Source organism: Anopheles merus, unplaced genomic scaffold (genome assembly GCF_017562075.2).
Source record: "Anopheles merus strain MAF unplaced genomic scaffold, AmerM5.1 LNR4000813, whole genome shotgun sequence".
Classification (NCBI taxonomy): domain Eukaryota; kingdom Metazoa; phylum Arthropoda; class Insecta; order Diptera; family Culicidae; genus Anopheles; species Anopheles merus.
In genome coordinates, this window is record NW_024428393.1 from 1 (window position 1) to 26903 (window position 26903).

The 26903-nt window shown below is 39.4% G+C and overlaps 1 protein-coding gene across 1 annotated transcript; it reads right to left on the reverse strand.

The window, feature by feature from the left end:
* Positions 1-3459: 3459 nt before the first annotated feature.
* LOC121603071 (dystrophin-like) lies at positions 3460-26903 on the reverse strand. Its single transcript, XM_041931802.1, is given in 21 exon segments — positions 3460-4302; positions 4483-4492; positions 4733-5041; positions 5117-5228; positions 5357-5485; positions 5567-6148; positions 6257-6681; positions 6684-6765; positions 6886-7115; positions 7201-7334; positions 7400-7627; positions 7697-7956; positions 8128-8279; positions 8348-8795; positions 21644-21724; positions 24090-24183; positions 24272-24405; positions 24502-24622; positions 24707-24797; positions 25030-26430; positions 26560-26903. Coding segments are annotated over 20 exon segments (4779 nt in total). The 5' UTR covers positions 26174-26430; positions 26560-26903; the 3' UTR covers positions 3460-4289.

Sequence of the window (26903 nt, forward strand, 5' to 3'; positions counted from 1 at the left end):
AAAAGATGATCTTCTGTCCTTTAGAGTGATGTGTGTAGTACCCATGTGTCATTGAATTAATCCACGCATTTGTTGCTGATGTTTACAGGTCTGACCTCGAGCATTTACGATCAGTTTTCATGGCAGTGGAGAACGGCGATTTGGGCATGTTAAAATCGATCGGTATCAAAGACTCAGAGCGGGGTGACGTAAAGTTTTTCCTAGAGAAACTCGTCAACACTGGCTTCCTAGACTGAGTATCGTCCGAGCTGCCGTATAGAAGTAGCTTCTATTATTTACTACCATTAACACCGCAGATTTATTCTTATTTAGGCTCACCGGAAGGTTTCAGCTATTAAGAAACAATAATTCTATCATTCACTGTTACCAGTCACTGAGGCATGTGCCGTATGTTACCAGTGAATCTTGACGACCATATGAAAAAAAAGTTATTTTATTTTATTATATCATCAGGAACATGTTTCGTTAGACTTCCGTAAGAAGAAAAGAAGTAGAGCCTGCCGTAACGATGTGGGTTTGGCGAATGAGACAAATATCAATTAGGATGACTGCTCGCTGGAAAGGAAATATTAGCATAGAAAATCAATTAATCTTTGCATGAGCAGCATTTAAGCCAATTGAAAAATCCTGACACAAATCATGATCCAAACCTGCATCATCGTCACCCAAGCCTCTACTTCGATACGATTTTCGCTTCAATGAAGCATATATTGTTGTTGACTACAACAAGTAAAACGAACGAACAGATTGCATCACGATGCAGCGAATTTTCTAAAAGAGGAAAGGAAACTACGGAAGGAAACAACCATCTAAGAAGGTTGTTAATGTCAGTAGCACAAAAAAAAACAAAAAAAAAATAAAAAAAACTCTAGCATTGGCAACCAACGGAATCAATTCACGTCCATTAGCTTATTTAAGAAATACTGTCATTCGTAAAGTTTAGTTATTTAGTTTAGTGTTAATATTTGTTTGCCCATGTGCATCTCGATCGCTCTCGAATGTGTCGAGCGTGTTATAAAGAGATAACAACAGTAGAAATTCCTAGGATGAGATGAAATCGATCAGATCAGAAGTGAAAATAAGAGTACAGAAACATAAATACATATCATTATATTTAGAGTGCCCCCATGCATGCTTATACATTATACACGTATACACGATTTTGAAATGATCACACACTAGCGTGTGTTCGTGTGCAAATTACCTTATCATACCATGCTCTTACGAAAAAAGCACACACCCACACATACAAAAATCAAAACATATCAACCGAAAGATGATACCGAAGGAGGGATGTACCTTATGTATCGTGTAATGCAAAGACTATAGACTGGCGTTATAACCAGTAGGTTAAGAGAGAAGGCGATTAGTGTTGTGGTGTCGCCATGCATTGCATTGTAAGCAGATAGAGAGAAAAAAACAGGGACAAAGGATTACTTCAAATTTTGCATTCAGAGACAACGCGGAAGACAATTCATGGATAAACTAATGTTTAAAGCAAAACCAGAAGACATATCAAATTTTAGAAACCTTACCCCCCCCCCCCCCCTCTTTTCTCCCACTCTATACACTAGTACACTGTTATAGAGAACTGATTTTTGGAGAATGTATTGGCTCTATAAATTATACACCAGTTCAGCATTGAACACCTCTCACCCACGTACATTTTCTGCAGTAGTTCACACAAACCCACACTCTCACACCATAATGTAAATCGCATTTATAGTTTACTCACTTGCAAGCTAAATACAGCCTTATCGTTGATGCCACCACCACTACCACCACCATTCGCCCTAAATCAACACAAAATCAAACTGATATGGTGTATGTAAAATGTAACAATCATCGATTGTATCCAGAAGATGAAAAGAAGTACTTGACGCAGTGGAGTAGTTTGCTGTTGAGATAAAAGCATATACAACCTATACCAGCAAACACGAAGAACACACCACAACACGCAACATGCGAAACGTGCTATGCTCAGCATACAAAAGAAAATATATCTAAACCGGTATCTTGTGTCAATTGATTGTGTTGAACAGTGTTTTAATGCCTTTGTTTATTGTATAAATGATGAAAATGTTAAACTGTTTTGTTCTATCATTGTTTGTTTATTGAGTTTTGTTTCTGTATGCAACAACTACTACTATCTTGCTTGGATTATTAGTTGTATACCGTCGCACAGCTTCTATTCTTAGTATATTTGTAAGCAATTTAAACATGCCATAATGTTGTATTTTTATCCAGCAATAATTTTCCTTCGAGATTGAGCATCAATCTACATCCAGTTGGTTTACAATCAATGGTGCACTTATCCTATGGGATTTTCGCTTCAAACTAAGTAAAGCATTGAAGTGCACGCACCGGGAGTTAAAACATTCTTCATCTACTAGTGTTGCTGAATATGTTATGTTTGCTGTTGATAATACAACATGAGATGTAAGACATTGCGATCAAAGCATTTATTATACTGACGACTCTTATCATTGTTGTTTCCCTGTCATGTTCGTGTCGTTTATGTGTAATAGGTATAGAGTTTTCCTTGGGCCCTCTTCAAACAATTGCTTAAGAATCGCACTCGCATTCGCACATATTGACGATAATTTCAAATACTGCTGAATACTTATACTGGTCAAACTTGTTTTAGAAAATGTTTTTTGCCGGAGTGCAATAGTACAAGTAATGCGAAGGTAATGTTTTTTTTTGTTTTTGTTAATGTCATACGAATATTTAACTACTGCTTAGTTTGGATGTTTTAATAACAATGCGTCTACATAGAAAGATGGCATTACAGGTTTGTTAATATGTTTCACTAGTGTCGAGCATTTATGGAGTTAGAGTATCCGGTTTGTAAAAAAATGGAAGATATGTCTATGTAAAGGTTAGTGAAGTGTCTTTTGTATGTCTTCTTATTTCATTTTGGATTTAGCTTTCGTGAAATGTATGACGTTTTTACGTTGCCTTTCCGTAAACTTAAGGCGATTGACACCATTTGTTTTGGTTTAATCATTTTATTATCCTGTTTTTTATTCTTCAAGTTAATATCCACTTTTAATCGATCAGATTGTTACGCTATTTTCCTGTTGTTATTGTGTCTTTGATATGTATGGTATGTCGATAAGCGAACGACAAAGCACAAAATTCGTTGAACAGAGTTGAATGTTGAATTTTCATTGTCGGAATACATTCATTTTTTTGTCGACTTATTTGCATTTTCATTTCATGGTCACCTCTACACAACAATACATTTTAAACTGTTCGATGTTGAATCATTATGTGCGAAATGTATTGCATTTTTGTTAATACTTTTTTAGAACGATGTTTACTTGTCTTCACAATAAACAAAAAAAATTTCGACGAATAATTTTATATTACTAATTAAAATCACCATGCAAAATAAATGTTCCGCGCTGATAAGTTGCATTTTTGTGTTTCTATTTTGCCTTTTTTATTACATAGAATGCCATATTTTTAAATCTGTTTATGGAAATCTTTATAAAAAAAATTAAATTATTCAATATAATTCAATTATTTTATCATCTGGTGAAAATAACACTTTAATAGCAGTGATGGACAAAATCAACAGGAAAGTATGATTTATTACACTTTTCATACAAGATATATAACATATTACGAAACATACTTTAAAAAGTCGCTTTGTTTAGCTTGCTAAACTGAGCAGAGGAAAAACAGCACATATTAAATGAATGAAAAACACATCGTCAGTTGTTGCGCGTATTCGTTTTGCCTTTTTACGAGAGTAAACATTATGCCTCATATGATATGAAAGGTTATTTAGCTGAAGGCAAGCTGTTAAATTATGGCTTTGTGGCTTTGTTAAAATTATTTGCACGTATGCATTTTTTTCGTATATAGGATATATCTTTGTATAATAGATAATGTCCGTACCAATGATGGATATCATACTTGGATCAATAACTAATAATAATAATAATATAAATATTTGTGAAACACGAACTTCCTATCGAGTGTGAAATCAGCAATTGGGGCAACGTGTGTGTTTCCAAATGATGCCTGTTTGTTGCTAGATGTTAGCTATTCAATTCAAAAGCCTGTAATTATTTCATGATACGTAAAGGATATGCATGACTATGTTTCCCAATAGGATATCAATCGAATTAGACAATGGGGTTCATTAGCTATCTTTTAGTGATACGCACTACCACTACTACTACCTTATTGTTTATTGCAGTCCAACGTTTGTGCTATCGTTTTGCAAATCATCTTTTGACTCCGTCGTCATGATGTGCACCAATTCCTCCACAGCTTTATTGAGGTCGTCTGATGAGGGGTGAAACAACACAAAAGAAGATAATATAACAAAATATTACAATATTATTAACTTAATTTATATTCAACAAGCGAGAAATTAAAATTTATCAAATAGTCTAAGCAATTACTTTAAATAACTGCGACTATGCGAGAAGTACAACATAGAATAAGATAAATAATTTTATTTACTGTATTCTTCCTGCAGGTATTATGGTGCCACGGCGTCGGGATCGGTTCCAAGAATATTATTGCATTATATGAGAAGCCAAAACCCGATATGTTATAAGGGCAATACGTAATGTAAGCATGAAAAAAAAAAACAACAAACAGACCACACAGAAAAATGTGGTAGTTAGTAGGTTAGAAAGCGTTAGGAAAACATTAGTATTATTGTTGTTATGATTTGATTATTGTTGTCATTACTAACTTGTACACTTACCGGCCATGTGTAACAAACTTGAATGGGGTGGCGGAGGTGGTCGCTCATCCATAGTATATTCGGATGACATGATATTACTATGCGCACCACTACTCCCAATACCAACGCCACCTTCATTAGATCCAGCAGGTTTATTGGCGGCAAAAGCGCTGGTGACAGCAGCTACTCCAGCACCCGTCTTATCAAATGCATCCACACTGTATTGCTCGCGTTGCCTCATTTCTTCGCCTGCCATTGATAAGAATCCGTTTACGCTGCCTCCTCCGACAGCGCCATAAAATGAAGCTGGTTTTTGAGATGATTCCGAAGCTGCAAACAAAATAATTAAAGTAAGCTGTAAACTGATTTCAATCATAACATTATTAACCACAACACATTACTAACACATCTTATGATCATAATGTCCATTGTGTTGCATTTTGGCCGGCGAATCGGTATTCAGTTGTGATGCTGTGACGGACCGAGTTTGCAGCGTTTGTGGTTTAGGAATTGTTGGCTAACATATAATAAATGTAAAATAAACATATTGTTAAATTCAGAATGTTAATGTTTTCAAAGATAATTTAAAATATCAAATTTTACACAACATCTCTTTATTACATGAAAAGTAAATCTAATTAATACCTCATGCAGCAATTGTCGAAGACGTTGTAACTGTGCCTCTAACTGTTTATTATGGTCTTCTAATATTTGCATCCTTGCTTCTAATCGTCCTTTGTGTTGTCGGAGCAGTTTGGCCTCGGTAACCATGTCCTAAACAACGTTATGGAATAACAAATGCATTTCATTCTACATCTTTTCATTAATTTTAAGGTTATTTATAATATTATTTACCGATCCTCCAGATGATGATGTGGTCACAGATGAGACAATGGCATTAGATGTCGATGTTGGAGTTTTATATCCTTCGTCCGGTGTAGTGATGGGTGTGCTTGTTTTCTTTGCCTTAAGTTTCTCATATTCCGCTTGCAAATTCGCATTTTCTTCTTCCAGCTCCTTTATCATGGTTTCTAACTCTTCGCGCTGTTCTGCTTCCATTGCAGCCATCACTTGAACGGGAGACTTCGGCCCACCGCTTCCCGTACAGTTTCCAACAGCATTTGCAGCGGGTAATGCTTGACAGTACTGCGCAATCAGTTGGTGCTCATCATCACTATCCGGTGTAGAATTTGATCTAGTTCCACACTCAACTTGCGCTAATCGAGAAGCATACATTTCCAGACGGGAGTGCATATCATTTTGTAGTGTATGCGTTCCGTGCTGCGGGCTGGGTATAGGGCTTTCCAAAGCGTCTCCTTCTAAAACACTTTGAACGGGAAGGTAACCCACGCGGGGGTGTTTCTTAAAATACTTTCGACTCTTAAACTTGTTCCTTAATGCTCTTGTGAAATCTCTAACGTCTTCTGTCGATGTAGCCTACAAAAACCGCAATATACATACAATATCAGCAAATTGTAAGAACCCCCAAGTTAATCTTCATCTGCATGGAACACAACGCACACCATAAAGGGATTTTTAACTTACCGTTGTGCAGTATTCATGCATAGGATGACTGAGCTTATGGTTTTTTGTGCTACGACCAGTGAAGAAACACTTTTGGCACATATCGAAATTGAAACATTTCAAGCAGCGGTACCGAAAGCCTTCAATTGGGTACTCCTTGCATATGTTACATTTTGCTTGATGTTTTGCAGTTTCAGCTGCAACAAGTCTATGAAGTACAGGAAGCCATACAATGCTTTGCGGTTCATGTTGTAGCCAACTAAGGAAATGCTGCGCCTCAATGGCTGTCTCCGTTAGCTCTACATTTTGATTAACGCCTCCAGCGAGTTCGAAGCACGATCGAACTGAAGGTTCAATATTTGATCCACCAAACGCAGCAACTTCTCCCAACTGACGGGGCACTTGTATACAATCGTGCAACAGCAGCCCCATTTTTCGTTGGTCCACCTTTTTTCCAGGTCAGCAATCAATCGAAAAAGGTAACGGTATTTTTCCTCCAGATGGCCACGGCACAGTAAAATCAAACCCACCTACATAACAAATAGAAATGTACAAATGGTTGATTAATGTCCAAACAAAAGCATTTATATGAATCTTGCATATACCTTGGAGGTTTAATTTCGATTTTAGTTTATTTATGCTTATCTTACCTTGAAACTGAGCACCCTTATTTGTCCCGTACGCTGTGAATCATACACATTGAGAACCCAATTGATAGCTAAATCAAGCATTACTGCTCGATCGATTGGTTCAAGCGTTGTGTACAATGAATTTAAAATCGTTGTCATATCGGGAATATCAATTAGCTTGTCATTTTGTGCACGTAAGCCATATCGGTCAAATATTTCAATCGCTATACTCATATTCAAACGGTCAAACGCTAGAACAAAAATATGTTAATTAATATTTAATTAAAACAATTAATTAAATTCAAATTTAAAAATTAATCTTTTGTGTTTTAATACCTAGCTTTTTCTGCACAGTACGGAGCTTCAAAGCAGTACGGTATGCTGAAAAACGGACTTCATTCAAATCAGCCAGTGATTTCATTAGTTCTATCATTTCTGGATGATCCCAATGTGTGCTTTCGCGTTCATGACTGTTATAGAATATTGTACAATTAGTAAGGGCTATGACTGCATGATAAAACAATCCAAAACTTACTTGATATAATAAGGCACATTAGCAGGTGTCACTGCACGTTCCCATGGTATTTGGACACTTTTCTCTAAGTTTGGAACAGTCGAACTTCCGGTGGCAATGTGAAGAGGCTTTGAAAATTTGCCACCCTCCTCATGGTGACTCCCAACTATACCATCTTCGCCAGTTGTTTGCATACTTTGCTGCAGTACCTTAAATCGCTCTTCCACAGCAATGTGCAAAAGCTTCATACTGTACGAGAGACAAAAAAGACGAATAACAAATATAGTGACAGGATACCGTGCATCTAATATATACTACCGTGTGTTAATGTCCTCTAGTTTTGCCAAATAAGGGCTCGGAACAATTACTCGACAAGACGAGAAAAAATTCTGCTGCTCGTTGCAGTCATCCAGTAGTGCATTTGCTGTTGTAAGTTTGTCTTTTAAGCGCTGCAAATGTTGCATTTCTTCTGTTGTATCTGACCCAGGAGCTGGGGTCGTCCATGAATGTGTAATTGTCTCGGCTGATGCTACTCGCGAACTTAGATCTTCCAAGATTTTTTGGAATTGGCGCATTTTCTGTGCAAATTAATAAAGTAAGTAATAATAATGTAAGTATAATATAATATATATATATATATATATATATATATATATATATATATATATATATATATATATATATATATATATATATATATATATATATATATATATTATAGCCGGCAGCATTACTTTTCAACTTCTTACCGTTATATTTTCATCCAGACGATGCTTCCATTTATCACACCTTTCAATCAACAAACTCCACTGTTCCGACAATTTGTTGACCTCTCTGCGTATGCTTCGGCTGAGGATACGATTTTGCTCTTCCGTAGAAATATACATTGTTTCGTCAATCGCTGTTAAATGCAAGAAAACGAGAGGTTAATCATCATCTTAATTGATTCTCAATTCGTTCGGTGTGAACCTTCCGAATCGCTGGCATCAGAGAGTGGTGATTCATTTGATATGTACTGCCTTCCATTCATTAGATTGTTTTCAATGATTGACCGCTTATCGTCAAGCTGCCGGCGAAATGCTTTGTGTTCATCAAGCTGCATTTGTAAACTGTTGGAGTCTCCATTGATTGAGCCAAAACCGATTGAGGTGAGTTCGGTATTTTTTCGAATTACCCATTCGGTAAGCTCGCGTGACGAAAGTAATAAAGCATTCCAGTGATCAGAGTTAGATTCCAACCGATTTCTGATGGCAGCACTGCGCGAATTCAGATGATTCCAGCGTTGATTCATTTCATCTAGCTTGTGCTGCAACATCACTGCATCTTCCTGAGAAGTTAGTGAACGCAGCAATTTACGTCCAGTATTATCCAATCCTTCGTAAACCTTGCGGTTTGCGTCGATTTCAGATTGCAAATCCTGCGCAGGCAAAAATAGAGAGCAAAAACATGATTAAAAACTGAAGTCAGCACAAAAGTGTGTTGATTCACGGAACCATTTCCTATTTGGGAAAAAAATACCATTTATGACCGTCACCGCACGTACACCTAGAATTATTAAAAGTTGCAAAAAGATCGACAATAGACGACTCTGCGCATGAGCATGTTCTACAAACTCAAGTACGAGCTAAACCCTGTGGGTGAAATGCGATATGCAAATAGCACCAACACCCACTTCAAGTCTCTATGTCTATTGGCTTATACTGCACGATCTTCACCCGTAGTTGTCGTTATTACGTTATGTTAATGTGAACAATTCGTCAACTAATGATGTTCAGTTTACGAAATCAAATTTTTGCTCCAGACACTGGATACAAAATATATTTTTCTGAATTTTGCTCCCGTTTTGTTGACAAATTGCTGTGCAAAGCTTACTTCACAACATGAGTGTTCGGTTGCTTCCCATGCAGCAATTCTTGTTGGATTTTGACCGTTCAAATAGACATAGAGCGAAAACGTCGCGCGCGACGAAAAATAGCTCAAAATTTCACTCTATGTAGATCAAAGTAGATCATTTGACTCAGTCAACCAACTTGTTTTGTATTTGAAAACACATAAAAATAGGTTAAAATGTGTTCAAATCTAATGCGTTTGGCATTAATCTGGCTTGTAAACAAACTAGATAATACGATTATTTCGGATGAAGCAAAAATGTCGCCCGAGACGAGTAGCTCTGTTTGCAAAATTGAGCTACTTTTTGTCGCTGTATGTCTATTTGGACGTTGATAGATTTTCGTTTCCATACGTCAATTGGGTGTCACAAATCACAATTTTGTTTGACAAATTATGGTGTGGTCTAACTGTGGTATGCTTCATATTCCACACAAAATCCTTTTATCATGCTTAAGCTAGGGCCGGGCTCTGTGACCTATCGAACAAGGTAAGACTCGAACAAACGTTTTAAATTATGTGTTGCACCATCTTCTTCTTCTGTAGGTGTAGGTGTAGGGTAAGGCCCGGGTCTAAGAAAATTGCGGGAACATTTGTTACCAAATCGTATGGACGTGCTGTCAAACTCATTTTGCGGGAACAATTTTGTTGCATGAGAAACAAATCGATTTGATCCATTTTTTTTTTTGGATGAACATTTATAAAAAATAAAAAAATTGAAATAGTAAAAAATAATTTCAACTTAATTTCAAAATGTTTTTGTGAGTGAATATGAATGAGCACAGTTTTTGAAATAAATAGGAAATTCCAGAAATGTTGCCATCGAACAAATGTTACCGCAACATGTGCATAGACCCAGGCCTAACTATACCAGTTTTCGACAGTGTACCTATTTTCGGAAGGGTAACGAAATAAACAGATACGCGGTATTTTGCGGTAGTTTTCGGTCCCCATTAACCGTGTATCTCGGGGACCGCCTGTACGTGATTTTCGGGTATCCCGAAAATCTCGGTTCGTGTATTGTTCGTGTTCGTGTAGGCCTAACTGTACCAGTTTTCGACAGTGTACCTATTTTCGGAAGGGTAACTAAAATCGCAAATCGAAATTCTGCATAAAAGCGGTAAAAAATATCCCAAAAGGGAGGGAGACGAGTTGGGCTGCAACAACTACAGGGGCATTACGGTGTTGAATACCGCCTATGAAATATTCTCCCTGATCCTTCAGGATCGCCTTGTCCCGCACGTCGCAGAGATAGTCGGAAACTATCAAAGAGGATTCCGAAACGGAAAATCAACCACTGATCAGATCTTCACCATGCGGCAGATCTTGGAGAAGATGGCTGAATACAGAAACGACACATACCATCTCTTCATTGACTTCAAAGCCGCATATGATAGCATACCCAGGGTAAAACTGTACGATGCTATGAGCTCATTTGGAATCCCGGCCAAACTGATACGGCTAGTTAGAATGACTATGACCAACGTCACATGCCAGGCGAGGGTGGATGGAAAACTCTCAGGACCTTTTGCTACCACCAAAGGTCTACGCCAGGGGGACGGGCTTGCCTGCCTCCTATTCAACTTGGCGCTAGAGAGGGCCATTCGCGACTCGAGGGTGGAGACAACGGGAACCATCTTCTATAAGCCAACCCAGATCCTGGCATACGCTGATGATATAGACATCATTGGTCTGCGGGTCTCCTATGTAGCAGAAGCCTATCAAGGAATCGAGCAGGCGGCAGAGAGCCTCGGATTGCAGATAAATGAGGCAAAGACCAAATTGATGGTGGCAACATCAGCGGGCCTACCAATAAACAATCAGAATCTACGTAGGCGTGATGTAAAGATAGGTGAACGCACGTTTGAAGTCGTCCCAGTATTCACCGACCTGGGGTCAAAGGTCAGCAACGACAACAGCATGGAAGTTGAGTTGCGCGCAAGGATGCTGACTGCCAACCAGTCATTCTACAACCTGAAAAATCAGTTCACCTCAAAGAACCTGTCGCGACGGACGAAGCTGGGACTATATAGTACCTATATAGTACCAGTACTCACATACGCCTCTGAAACATGGACACTGTCCAAATTTGACGAAACCCTCTTAGCCGCGTTCGAGAGGAAGATGCTCAGAAGGATAATTGGCCCCGTATGTGTGGAAGGACAATGGAGGAGCCGCTATAATGACGAGCTATACGAGATGTACGGGGACCTCACTGTCGTACGGCGTATCAAGCTCGCCAGGCTCCGGTAGGCTGGCCATGTTGTACGCATGGAAACGGACGACCCAGCCCGTAAGGTCTTTTTAGGCCGTCCACAAGGACAGAGGAGGCGTGGTAGGCCCAAATTGAGGTGGCAAGATGGCGTGGAGGCGTCCGCCATTAAGGCCGGGATAACGGACTGGCAGACGAAGGCGCGAGACCGTGAACGGTTTCGGACACTCCTGAGGCAGGCCAAGACCGCAAAGCGGTTGTAGCGCCGGATAAGTAAGTAAGTAAGACATTTGCTCGAAATTATTTTTCCATATCTACTCGACTAGTACTCGATACGTCTTAAATTGTGGATTTTTGTGTGATCAAGTGTGTTGAATGCGCCAAGATTATGCGTGTTCGTAAATTTCTTAAGTAAGTTTCTTCTATCAATGGACGATAGTGTCGAACCCATTTTACATTCAATGCTTTGTGTTTTGTTAAAAATTGAAGGCCAATTTTTTATAACATTATTTTGAATAATTTAGGTATTTTTAAAGTATAAAATGGCTACATTAACATTTATAACGATAAGAAACGTCATTTACAAGTGAATCTACAAGAAGCCGACGAAAAAGTCACACCACAGTTGATTTTAGAGGCCTTTTTCTAAATTCCCTTAAACTGGTGCAGTTTATGGGAAGTTGAAGGTTCCAGATTAAGGGAAATTGCTCGAATTATCGATAATTCGTGCTTAAAATTTCAATTTCCAACCCAAATGACATTTGCTCGAATTTTTTTTCCGTTTCTGCTCGATTAGTACTCGATACGCTTAAAATTGTGGATTTGTGTGTGATCAAGTTTGTTAAAAGCGCCAAGATTTGATGTGTTCGTAAATTAGACGTTCCTATATTGATGTACGATGCCGTCGAGCTTATTTTATATTCATAGCTTTGGTATTTGATAAAAAACCATATTTTTATGGAAAAATAATTTGTTGATCGTGATTTAAAAATTCCGAACTATTGGCTATTGCCGAAAAATACTGAGCTCTGTACAATTAAGATGATATTTTGGAAAAATACGTAAGGAAATGTTGTGAAACTTCGTTTATGAATAACAAATGATTTTATTTTCACTACAAAATTGTTTTTTGGGATATTTTTTACCGCTTTTGTGCAGAATTTACCGATTTTAGTTACCCTTCCCAAAATAGGTACACTGTCGAAAACTGGAACAGTTAGGCCTGCTATGGAGCTTTTGCTTTTTTTTATATGTATGTTTGAATGCTTTCCAGTCGTTCAAGCATAAGCTGTGGCGCTTGGTTTATATAGCGTTATGATTGGACGCATTTTGAACACTTAAACTGTCTTCATTTCAGGCTCGTAGAGATCGTCATCTAAATTTAGTAAACGGCTCATACAAAGAAGGGGATTGTGAAACTTTCATCACCAATCGTATCATATTCATATCGATTCTGCAATCTGTAATATATGTTTGTTCGAGTCGCTTGTCATGTTTGATTGGTGCCAAAGCACCGTTCAAGCAAACATTCCACCAAATAGCGTCGTGGCCGCGAAGCTTGAAGACAAAACCGGTAAACTCGGACCTTGATTATTACATCTTTATGACAGATTTTATAACAAAATTAACAGCACAATACATATAGGTCTCCGAGATACACGGTCCCTCTTATACGCGGATTCGGAGATACACGGTTTTCCAAATTTGACAGTTCTTTGAGCAAATTGTACTGATTTGACACATCCATTGTGAAATACCACATAATTTCCGTATTGATCGAATTTGAAATACTATTTCAAAAGGTTTAAAATGAACAGTTCAGTAGAAACATATCAAATAATTAATTTGTTGGCTAAAACCATCCCCTACTTGCAAAATTGCACGAAAATTAGTGATATTTTGGCTGGAAATCACGAGATTCGACTTACGCGGAAATTCGAGATACGCGGTATTTTGCGGTAGTTTTCGGTCCCAATTAACCGTGTATCTCGGGGACCGCCTGTACGTGATTTTACGGTATCCCGAAAATCTCGGTTCGTGTATTTCTAGCCTAATCACAATCTGTGTTTTGTGTTGCCCACAAAACAAATTCGAGCAGCATGCGAGCTCGCATTAAGCCCGATGACCCTCGGGCGCGTTCAAACGTGTGTAACAGTTCCGCAGAGATACTCAGCATGAGCATCTCTGCGTTTCCGCGGCATGTTCGAATGACATTTCATTTCTATGGCTGGATTGTTATACGCGTTTCCGCGGGCGCATCAACGCGCGTCATTTATTTGCGGCCTAAGGCCGAGGAATCTTTTTCGTGCGATTTTTGCCATCCGCTGTAGGCTGGATGAAACCATTTTTTTTTCTTGTAATCTTTTAAAAGATGTAAACAAAACTGTGTATTTTGGTATTTAAACTTATTTTTGGGATCCCTGTGCATGGAGAACATTCGTTTTAATTTTTTTTCGCGATATCCATAGGATAAAAACTAGTGTTAATGTTTATACGTTCATAAAATCGCCATTTTCGAATCCACGGATGAATCATGTCATTCTAAAATCGCAAATCGAAATTCTGCATAAAAGCGGTAAAAAATATCCCAAAAGGGAGGGAGACGAGTTGGGCTGCAACAACTACAGGGGTATTACGGTGTTGAATACCGCCTATGAAATATTCTCCCTGATCCTTCAGGATCGCCTTGTCCCGCACGTCGCAGAGATAGTCGGAAACTATCAAAGAGGATTCCGAAACGGAAAATCAACCACTGATCAGATCTTCACCATGCGGCAGATCTTGGAGAAGATGGCTGAATACAGAAACGACACATACCATCTCTTCATTGACTTCAAAGCCGCATATGATAGCATACCCAGGGTAAAACTGTACGATGCTATGAGCTCATTTGGAATCCCGGCCAAACTGATACGGCTAGTTAGAATGACTATGACCAACGTCACATGCCAGGCGAGGGTGGATGGAAAACTCTCAGGACCTTTTGCTACCACCAAAGGTCTACGCCAGGGGGACGGGCTTGCCTGCCTCCTATTCAACTTGGCGCTAGAGAGGGCCATTCGCGACTCGAGGGTGGAGGCAACGGGAACCATCTTCTATAAGCCAACCCAGATCCTGGCATACGCTGATGATATAGACATCATTGGTCTGCGGGTCTCCTATGTAGCAGAAGCCTATCAAGGGATCGAGCAGGCGGCAGAGAGCCTCGGATTGCAGATAAATGAGGCAAAGACCAAATTGATGGTGGCAACATCAGCGGGCCTACCAATAAACAATCAGAATCTACGTAGGCGTGATGTAAAGATAGGTGAACGCACGTTTGAAGTCGTCCCAGTATTCACCGACCTGGGGTCAAAGGTCAGCAACGACAACAGCATGGAAGTTGAGTTGCGCGCAAGGATGCTGGCTGCCAACCAGTCATTCTACAGCCTGAAAAATCAGTTCACCTCAAAGAACCTGTCGCGACGGACGAAGCTGGGACTATATAGTACCTATATAGTACCAGTACTCACATACGCCTCTGAAACATGGACACTGTCCAAATTTGACGAAACCCTCTTAGCCGCGTTTGAGAGGAAGATGCTCAGAAGGATAATTGGCCCCGTATGTGTGGAAGGACAATGGAGGAGCCGCTATAATGACGAGCTATACGAGATGTACGGGGACCTCACTGTCGTACGGCGTATCAAGCTCGCCAGGCTCCGGTAGGCTGGCCATGTTGTACGCATGGAAACGGACGACCCAGCCCGTAAGGTCTTTTTAGGCCGTCCACAAGGACAGAGGAGGCGTGGTAGGCCCAAATTGAGGTGGCAAGATGGCGTGGAGGCGTCCGCCATTAAGGCCGGGATAACGGACTGGCAGACGAAGGCGCGAGACCGTGAACGGTTTCGGACACTCCTGAGGCAGGCCAAGACCGCAAAGCGGTTGTAGCGCCGGATAAGTAAGTAAGTAAGACATTTGCTCGAAATTATTTTTCCATATCTACTCGACTAGTACTCGATACGTCTTAAATTGTGGATTTTTGTGTGATCAAGTGTGTTGAATGCGCCAAGATTATGCGTGTTCGTAAATTTCTTAAGTAAGTTTCTTCTATCAATGGACGATAGTGTCGAACCCATTTTACATTCAATGCTTTGTGTTTTGTTAAAAATTGAAGGCCAATTTTTTATAACATTATTTTGAATAATTTAGGTATTTTTAAAGTATAAAATGGCTACATTAACATTTATAACGATAAGAAACGTCATTTACAAGTGAATCTACAAGAAGCCGACGAAAAAGTCACACCACAGTTGATTTTAGAGGCCTTTTTCTAAATTCCCTTAAACTGGTGCAGTTTATGGGAAGTTGAAGGTTCCAGATTAAGGGAAATTGCTCGAATTATCGATAATTCGTGCTTAAAATTTCAATTTCCAACCCAAATGACATTTGCTCGAATTTTTTTTCCGTTTCTGCTCGATTAGTACTCGATACGCTTAAAATTGTGGATTTGTGTGTGATCAAGTTTGTTAAAAGCGCCAAGATTTGATGTGTTCGTAAATTAGACGTTCCTATATTGATGTACGATGCCGTCGAGCTTATTTTATATTCATAGCTTTGGTATTTGATAAAAAACCATATTTTTATGGAAAAATAATTTGTTGATCGTGATTTAAAAATTCCGAACTATTGGCTATTGCCGAAAAATACTGAGCTCTGTACAATTAAGATGATATTTTGGAAAAATACGTAAGGAAATGTTGTGAAACTTCGTTTATGAATAACAAATGATTTTATTTTCACTACAAAATTGTTTTTTGGGATATTTTTTACCGCTTTTGTGCAGAATTTACCGATTTTAGTTACCCTTCCCAAAATAGGTACACTGTCGAAAACTGGAACAGTTAGGCCTGCTATGGAGCTTTTGCTTTTTTTATATGTATGTTTGAATGCTTTCCAGTCGTTCAAGCATAAGCTGTGGCGCTTGGTTTATATAGCGTTATGATTGGACGCATTTTGAACACTTAAACTGTCTTCATTTCAGGCTCGTAGAGATCGTCATCTAAATTTAGTAAACGGCTCATACAAAGAAGGGGATTGTGAAACTTTCATCCCCAATCGTATCATATTCATATCGATTCTGCAATCTGTAATATATGTTTGTTCGAGTCGCTTGTCATGTTTGATTGGTGCCAAAGCACCGTTCAAGCAAACATTCCACCAAATAGCGTCGTGGCCGCGAAGCTTGAAGACAAAACCGGTAAACTCGGACCTTGATTATTACATCTTTATGACAGATTTTATAACAAAATTAACAGCACAATACATATAGGTCTCCGAGATACACGGTCCCTCTTATACGCGGATTCGGAGATACACGGTTTTCCAAATTTGACAGTTCTTTGAGCAAATTGTACTGATTTGACACATCCATTGTGAAATACCACATAATTTCCGTATTGATCGAATTTGAAATACTATTTCAAAAGGTTTAAAATGAACAGTTCAGTAGAAACATATCAAATAATTAATTTGTTGGCTAAAACCATCCCCTACTTGCAAAATTGCACGAAAATTAGTGATATTTTGGCTGGAAATCACGAGATTCGACTTACGCGGAAATTCGAGATACGCGGTATTTTGCGGTAGTTTTCGGTCCCAATTAACCGTGTATCTCGGGGACCGCCTGTACGTGATTTTACGGTATCCCGAAAATCTCGGTTCGTGTATTTCTAGCCTAATCACAATCTGTGTTTTGTGTTGCCCACAAAACAAATTCGAGCAGCATGCGAGCTCGCATTAAGCCCGATGACCCTCGGGCGCGTTCAAACGTGTGTAACAGTTCCGCAGAGATACTCAGCATGAGCATCTCTGCGTTTCCGCGGCATGTTCGAATGACATTTCATTTCTATGGCTGGATTGTTATACGCGTTTCCGCGGGCGCATCAACGCGCGTCATTTATTTGCGGCCTAAGGCCGAGGAATCTTTTTCGTGCGATTTTTGCCATCCGCTGTAGGCTGGATGAAACCATTTTTTTTTTCTTGTAATCTTTTAAAAGATGTAAACAAAACTGTGTATTTTGGTATTTAAACTTATTTTTGGGATCCCTGTGCATGGGAGAACATTCGTTTTAATTTTTTTTCGCGATATCCATAGGATAAAAACTAGTGTTAATGTTTATACGTTCATAAAATCGCCATTTTCGAATCCACGGATGAATCATGTCATTCTAAAATCGCAAATCGAAATTCTGCATAAAAGCGGTAAAAAATATCCCAAAAGGGAGGGAGACGAGTTGGGCTGCAACAACTACAGGGGTATTACGGTGTTGAATACCGCCTATGAAATATTCTCCCTGATCCTTCAGGATCGCCTTGTCCCGCACGTCGCAGAGATAGTCGGAAACTATCAAAGAGGATTCCGAAACGGAAAATCAACCACTGATCAGATCTTCACCATGCGGCAGATCTTGGAGAAGATGGCTGAATACAGAAACGACACATACCATCTCTTCATTGACTTCAAAGCCGCATATGATAGCATACCCAGGGTAAAACTGTACGATGCTATGAGCTCATTTGGAATCCCGGCCAAACTGATACGGCTAGTTAGAATGACTATGACCAACGTCACATGCCAGGCGAGGGTGGATGGAAAACTCTCAGGACCTTTTGCTACCACCAAAGGTCTACGCCAGGGGGACGGGCTTGCCTGCCTCCTATTCAACTTGGCGCTAGAGAGGGCCATTCGCGACTCGAGGGTGGAGGCAACGGGAACCATCTTCTATAAGCCAACCCAGATCCTGGCATACGCTGATGATATAGACATCATTGGTCTGCGGGTCTCCTATGTAGCAGAAGCCTATCAAGGGATCGAGCAGGCGGCAGAGAGCCTCGGATTGCAGATAAATGAGGCAAAGACCAAATTGATGGTGGCAACATCAGCGGGCCTACCAATAAACAATCAGAATCTACGTAGGCGTGATGTAAAGATAGGTGAACGCACGTTTGAAGTCGTCCCAGTATTCACCGACCTGGGGTCAAAGGTCAGCAACGACAACAGCATGGAAGTTGAGTTGCGCGCAAGGATGCTGGCTGCCAACCAGTCATTCTACAGCCTGAAAAATCAGTTCACCTCAAAGAACCTGTCGCGACGGACGAAGCTGGGACTATATAGTACCTATATAGTACCAGTACTCACATACGCCTCTGAAACATGGACACTGTCCAAATTTGACGAAACCCTCTTAGCCGCGTTTGAGAGGAAGATGCTCAGAAGGATAATTGGCCCCGTATGTGTGGAAGGACAATGGAGGAGCCGCTATAATGACGAGCTATACGAGATGTACGGGGACCTCACTGTCGTACGGCGTATCAAGCTCGCCAGGCTCCGGTAGGCTGGCCATGTTGTACGCATGGAAACGGACGACCCAGCCCGTAAGGTCTTTTTAGGCCGTCCACAAGGACAGAGGAGGCGTGGTAGGCCCAAATTGAGGTGGCAAGATGGCGTGGAGGCGTCCGCCATTAAGGCCGGGATAACGGACTGGCAGACGAAGGCGCGAGACCGTGAACGGTTTCGGACACTCCTGAGGCAGGCCAAGACCGCAAAGCGGTTGTAGCGCCGGATAAGTAAGTAAGTAAGACATTTGCTCGAAATTATTTTTCCATATCTACTCGACTAGTACTCGATACGTCTTAAATTGTGGATTTTTGTGTGATCAAGTGTGTTGAATGCGCCAAGATTATGCGTGTTCGTAAATTTCTTAAGTAAGTTTCTTCTATCAATGGACGATAGTGTCGAACCCATTTTACATTCAATGCTTTGTGTTTTGTTAAAAATTGAAGGTCAATTTTTTATAACATTATTTTGAATAATTTAGGTATTTTTAAAGTATAAAATGGCTACATTAACATTTATAACGATAAGAAACGTCATTTACAAGTGAATCTACAAGAAGCCGACGAAAAAGTCACACCACAGTTGATTTTAGAGGCCTTTTTCTAAATTCCCTTAAACTGGTGCAGTTTATGGGAAGTTGAAGGTTCCAGATTAAGGGAAATTGCTCGAATTATCGATAATTCGTGCTTAAAATTTCAATTTCCAACCCAAATGACATTTGCTCGAATTTTTTTTCCGTTTCTGCTCGATTAGTACTCGATACGCTTAAAATTGTGGATTTGTGTGTGATCAAGTTTGTTAAAAGCGCCAAGATTTGATGTGTTCGTAAATTAGACGTTCCTATATTGATGTACGATGCCGTCGAGCTTATTTTATATTCATAGCTTTGGTATTTGATAAAAAACCATATTTTTATGGAAAAATAATTTGTTGATCGTGATTTAAAAATTCCGAACTATTGGCTATTGCCGAAAAATACTGAGCTCTGTACAATTAAGATGATATTTTGGAAAAATACGTAAGGAAATGTTGTGAAACTTCGTTTATGAATAACAAATGATTTTATTTTCACTACAAAATTGTTTTTTGGGATATTTTTTACCGCTTTTGTGCAGAATTTACCGATTTTAGTTACCCTTCCCAAAATAGGTACACTGTCGAAAACTGGAACAGTTAGGCCTGCTATGGAGCTTTTGCTTTTTTTTATATGTATGTTTGAATGCTTTCCAGTCGTTCAAGCATAAGCTGTGGCGCTTGGTTTATATAGCGTTATGATTGGACGCATTTTGAACACTTAAACTGTCTTCATTTCAGGCTCGTAGAGATCGTCATCTAAATTTAGTAAACGGCTCATACAAAGAAGAGGATTGTGAAACTTTCATCACCAATCGTATCATATTCATATCGATTCTGCAATCTGTAATATATGTTTGTTCGAGTCGCTTGTCATGTTTGATTGGTGCCAAAGCACCGTTCAAGCAAACATTCCACCAAATAGCGTCGTGGCCGCGAAGCTTGAAGACAAAACCGGTAAACTCGGACCTTGATTATTACATCTTTATGACAGATTTTATAACAAAATTAACAGCACAATACATATAGGCGGTCTCCGAGATACACGGTCCCTCTTATACGCGGATTCGGAGATACACGGTTTTCCAAATTTGACAGTTCTTTGAGCAAATTGTACTGATTTGACACATCCATTGTGAAATACCACATAATTTCCGTATTGATCGAATTTGAAATACTATTTCAAAAGGTTTAAAATGAACAGTTCAGTAGAAACATATCAAATAATTAATTTGTTGGCTAAAACCATCCCCTACTTGCAAAATTGCACGAAAATTAGTGATATTTTGGCTGGAAATCACGAGATTCGACTTACGCGGAAATTCGAGATACGCGGTATTTTGCGGTAGTTTTCGGTCCCAATTAACCGTGTATCTCGGGGACCGCCTGTACGTGATTTTACGGTATCCCGAAAATCTCGGTTTGTGTATTTCTAGCCTAATCACAATCTGTGTTTTGTGTTGCCCACAAAACAAATTCGAGCAGCATGCGAGCTCGCATTAAGCCTGGATTGTTATACGCGTTTCCGCGGGCGCATCAACGCGCGTCATTTATTTGCGGCCTAAGGCCGAGGAATCTTTTTCGTGCGATTTTTGCCATCCGCTGTAGGCTGGATGAAACCATTTTTTTTTCTTGTAATCTTTTAAAAGATGTAAACAAAACTGTGTATTTTGGTATTTAAACTTATTTTTGGGATCCCTGTGCATGGGAGAACATTCGTTTTAATTTTTTTTCGCGATATCCATAGGATAAAACTAGTGTTAATGTTTATACGTTCATAAAATCGCCATTTTCGAATCCACGGATGAATCATGTCATGGAAAAATAAATGTGAAAAAAGCATATGTTTTACAAGCTATAATGTATGCTGACATAACTGTTTGCGATGTGCAATACTTGCTAACTGCATTGCATGGGCTAACTGCTGAAACTATGGGCGAAAAAACTGCTTGCCCTCACAAGCTGCTTAAATGCGAGGCTATGAAGTTGTATGGAGTGCAAGGCCGTGGACCACTCGATTTTGTTTTGCGAGCAGTGAATGATAATTACGGCGAAAAAAGCGATGAATATAGTTTTTGAATAAAAAATTAAAAATTTAAGAAATTATATGCGACTTCGTGGAGGAGATGTTACTCGAAATCCACGCAATGTTTAGCGGGTTTATGTTTTGTAGGAACAACATCAAATTTTGTAATATCGTTCTATTAATGATTACCTTTAAGCAATGCGGATTCCTTTCTGCTTCGGATTCAGTGTTTTCACATAAAGATTCAGCTTCACTCAGCCAACCAAGGAACTGGAAAAAAATAAATAAGAAGACAATTTTGATTCAATCTATAACAGATTTAGTATATTTTTTTCTTATGCTAATAGCAACTGCAATTTGGGATATCAATTCTGCAGTCTATAATATAAGTTTGTTCGTGTCGGTTGTTATGTTCAGCTGGTGCCAAAGCACCGTCTCAGTGTCACCTTGCAACCAGACATCCACCAAATAGCGTGGTTCCGCGAAGCGTGACATTCGATGATATTCGATGAGAATTCCCTACAAAAACAATAAAGTCTAAATATAGTCGAGTGCCCGAGCTCATCGGGACTCGACTTCGACGGGATACTCAAATAACACGGATAATAAGTCAAAGTTTATGTTTTATCACAAATTCCTTGTTTTTTTTAACCTTTAAGTTGGCAACCGGATACCCGGGTATTTTTTTCAACTTCGAACTACAATAACTTTTGATTCATTGCTTTTATTGACCTGAAATTTTCCGTAGCCTCGCAACTTTTAATTTATGATTTTTTGGTGCATAAGTTGTAATTTTAAACAGCCTGTAAGTATTTTATTTTGATTTTTTTTTAACTTTACCACGTAAGTTGGCAACCAGCATACCCGGGTATTCCATACATTTTGTATGGAGAATGACGTTTCTCTTCTTCCTCTTTCCGTAATGTGCTTATTTTTGAATAAAATTCAAGCGATTCCAAATTTCAATTTGACCGTTATTTTTATAATAAAATGAAAGAAAATAATGAATAAATGAAATTGAAGAGAATATATGGTCGGCATTACTTGCTTACAGCATTAAAATATAGAAAGCATTGTTTACCTATGAAAATCGTTAATTTTTTGTATCAAAACGTGTGGAATACCCGGGTCTGCCGGTTACCAACTTACCCGGCGCTCTAGCATCAATCGAACACGACATCGAACATGAAAAATGTATGGGATTTGACATGTTTGTCTTGTTTGTCTTGTTTGTTTGTTTGTGTCTGACAGTGCACCTCCATATCAAGGTGGAATATAGAGGAGGTGTCTTCTTAGCGTTTGGCATGTTGCCATTTTGAGATTCAGTTTGACAACAGCCGTCGATAGTTGTTTACAGGCAGCAGCTACATTATAACGTGTAAAATGTCGATTTATGGAGTGTGAATGCAAAATACGAATTTTTAATGCTAAAAAAATGTGTATTAAACGAAAACAATTCATATATCATATCTAAATACCAGCAACATTCGTCGCATTTGACAACTGCCGTCGATCCTGGTTTTGTGCTTTTTTCTAAAGCCTCGATGCCCAATTGTGCTACATGACGACACCTCCTTTCTACCCACTTTGCTCCATATGATAATATGGGTTTGTTCGTGTCGGATGTCGTGTTCGATTGCTGCTAGAGCGCCACCTTACCCGGCGCTCTAGCACCAATCGAACACGACATCGAACATGAAAAATGTATGGGATTTGACATGTTTGTCTTGTTTGTTTGTTTGTGTCTGACATTGCACCTCCATATGATTATATGGGTTTGTTCGAGTCGGATGTCGTGTTCGATTGGTGCCAGAGCGCAGCCTTACGTGTGTAAATCTGGTTGCCAACTCTACGGTTAAATGTAACTTAAGTTTTGGTAAAACCTTCTTATTCTTCTGCGGCACTTTAGCCGCTGTCGGTCAAGGCCTGCCTGTACTACACCTCAAATTCCTTAAGGAGTCGTTAGCGCAAACAAAAATCGGCGCTAGTAAAACTGTATTTTTTATACTAAGTTTTGCTACCGACGTTCGCAAAAAAGGCTAAGCTTAGAAACAGTGTCATCGATTGCGAGGCTGCGACTTGAAGTGTAAATAATTAAGCAAAGCAATATTCAATGCTGAGTGTAGTGTATGTAACATTTTGAAAATTTGTATGTAAATTATAAATTAAAAATAAAAATTTCCCTCGATTACTAAACGTGCCAGTAATCGAGGGATTTTTTTTAAGTGCATCGATACGTATTGCAATTAACGTATAATTTGCTCCTTGACATATCCTTTTTGATTGAACGTTAAAAACCATTTTAAATTTAAATATTCCTTCAGAATCAGGTTTAAATTTGTTGTATTCCTTCAGAATCATATCAAATAATTAATTATGTGGCTAAAACCACCCCTAATTGTAAAATTACATGAAAATTAGTGATATTTGGGCTGGAAATTAATAGATTCAACTTACGCGGAAATTCGAGATACGCGGTATTTTGAGGCCGTTTTCGGTCCCCATTAACCGTGTATCTCGGGGACCGCCTGTATTTCAAAAAATATTCTTTGAAATATCACTAAAAAAAACAACATTTCACGTTGTTCACGTTCACTCGACCACCAAAAGGATCTTAACCTTAACTATGTCCTACCTGTTCAAATGTACGATCAAATGTTTGCAATGAATGTATGGCGGCATGAAGCTGTTTTCCTCTTGATATGATGGAGTTATTTAAGTTATTGTACCTAATGGAAAATGAGATACATGGAAAAGTATGATTTTATAAATTACTTATACTTTTCAATTACACGTTGTTAATATTCTGTTACCTACCTCAGGTTGATTGATTCCGTCATACGCTTAATTCTCGATGTATCGTCACACTGGTAGACTGATATTAACTTTTGGGTCAGTTGGTTGAATAACTCAATTTGATGATTAAATTTATGCAGCTCCGCATGAAACGACTAAACAAACAATATGTGTTCCAGTTAAGAATTCAACTGATTAGGTCCTCAACGCTTGCTGTTCGGGTTCCGTTTATTTAAGTTGGCAAACATTACCTTTTGCTCTTTTTGTTGAATGTCCAATACGTCGGCCGTCGTTGCTACTGGTCCCATCCGTTCCGTTATTGTCTCCATCCTACTTAACCAAGCGTCTATTTCCAGGCGCTTTGCTTCGTATCTAAAGGGTTATCAAAAACATGGCAACGAGTGAGAAAAGTCCTTATTACAACGAAATCCTCAAATAAATGATACATTTGCTTACCTTTGAGAATCGCCAAGCATTGCCGTTAGTTGGGTTTTGCGTTGCATTACCGATTGGTTTGTATCCTCCCATTGCTCTTTCATTCGGGGAGCTAGTAGAAATCGAGGAAATTGTTACAATTGAAATTATTTATGCGTATCACCTATTCACATGTATATGTCTAACATGACATAAATATCAATCCGAGATAGATGTCTTAGGTGGTATTTTTCATTTTTTAACAATGAAACGGAGATTACATAAAATGGACTTTGCCACAAAATCCTGTTAAGCGATTTAAGTTTTACTAAGCTTTTGAAACTAAAACTTTACACCACACTTACCTGAATTGTTTATCGAAAAAAGGCTCTCATCATGAGATGAGCGTCTTCTTGTTCGAAGATCGTCCTTAGAAAGTCCCATTTGACGGTTTAAGCTGTTTGTTTCTTTGTTTCGTGCGATAACAGGAAGTAGCTGTTGTTTGATAAATTCCATTTCTTGCGAACGTTGCCGCTGCTGTTGGCTGTTTCCGTACTGCAATTCGAGCGGCAGATGGCGATCCAGCGACCGAAACTGATGGTCCATCGGTCTTTGCGGTATGACGTGTTCGGTGCCATTCGAGCTATGATCGTGAAACGAGCCTGATCCACCAGCTTCGTAGCGCAATTTCTCCATGCTAACACCACGTTCCAATCCGATTTGCTTGGGATTCTGATTGAATCGGTCAAACTTAAACCCTTGTGCCATGCCTGGAGCCGAAGCTGGCGCGGCATCAAACGGATTATCCAAAGACGTGGCTGATCCCATTGAATTTGTATGTTTGCCCATCAGATCCAAGCGCCCATATTTCACTTGATGCGTGATGTTATTTTGGTGCTCCTCTAACTCTACAGAAGACCGCAAGCTCATTTGCTCTTTGATGGCTCTTTCAACGTTTCGCAAACCGCTCTCAATGCCTCGTAGAGCATCCTCCGATCCATAATCTTCTAGCTTAGCAGGTTTTGACGTCTTAGCAGTAGCCGGACGATCCTTGCTTATTGCATCAATAGTCCTAGTTGGCATAGGAGCTACCAATGCCGCTGCTGCTGCTGTTGTTGTTGTTGTTACAGCAATCCCTCCAGACACTCCCACGCTAGAACCAACGGGTTGTGGCGCTGGTTGATTAATTGTAGTGCTGTTGATGCTACCCTGCGCAGCGTTTGCCAACTTTTGCGGCAAGGGAGGCGCACGGTTTGGTGCAACACGTTGCGATAATAGCATACCAGCGCTAGGAATATTTTCATCCTTGCTGGCAGCTCCAATAGTGGTTGGTCGTTTCGTGAGATTCTTTGGAGGTATTTCTGGTGCTTTAACACTCCCTGCACCGACACGGACAGGTATTTCAGGCGGTTTTGCATGGTTTGCACGAAAAAGATGCGTGTTGGATGATTCTACACCAGCGGGACGCGTATACGTTTCCTTCAAGCCAACGGACTGATGCTGATCCATGATTTATACTTGTATTTTTCACACCGACAAAAAAAATGATACACACTCTAATCACATCAGCTAATGTTCCTAGTTAACGCTTTTGATAATTGAACATCAATTGTGAAAACATTGCGCTTTTCCTGCTCAAAAAGAATCAACGTTGAACATTCCTATACTATTGCAGCAATTTGTTGTACAGTCGCGTCCTGGCAATTTTACAAAGATTTCCACTCGACGGGGTCGAAATCGGGTTCGATTTTACTCGCTTCATAAACCTCCAGAAAAGGGAGAAATAAATAATTTACCCCTAAAAACTAATCGCGCCCCACAACTCCACATCTATCTAGAACGAGTTACGAGGTTTTCTTTACCCTTCGAATGGCACAAGCTTGATGAATACCTACCACCAGGCACCCTAAAGGGCTCGATAATTTTAATCACTGCTTGATATGTGTTATGATCACTATCTTTCGGCTAATAAATTTTCATCATTGAACCGAAACAGCGTTCATGTTCAATCGTACACACAAAGCTACACTCGACACATTTGCAGTTTATACATTTATATTTGCAACCGATTGTCGTGTAAAATAAACCGTGATACGAAAAATGGAAAATTAGAACCGAAATGTTCTCCTAGCTCTTGGCACAGCCACAGCCATTTGCTCTCGGTCCTTTTTGCTAGCAACCGATACGGAAACGAGACGAACCACCTGCAAGCGGCTTACAAAAGGACATGCGCAATGAA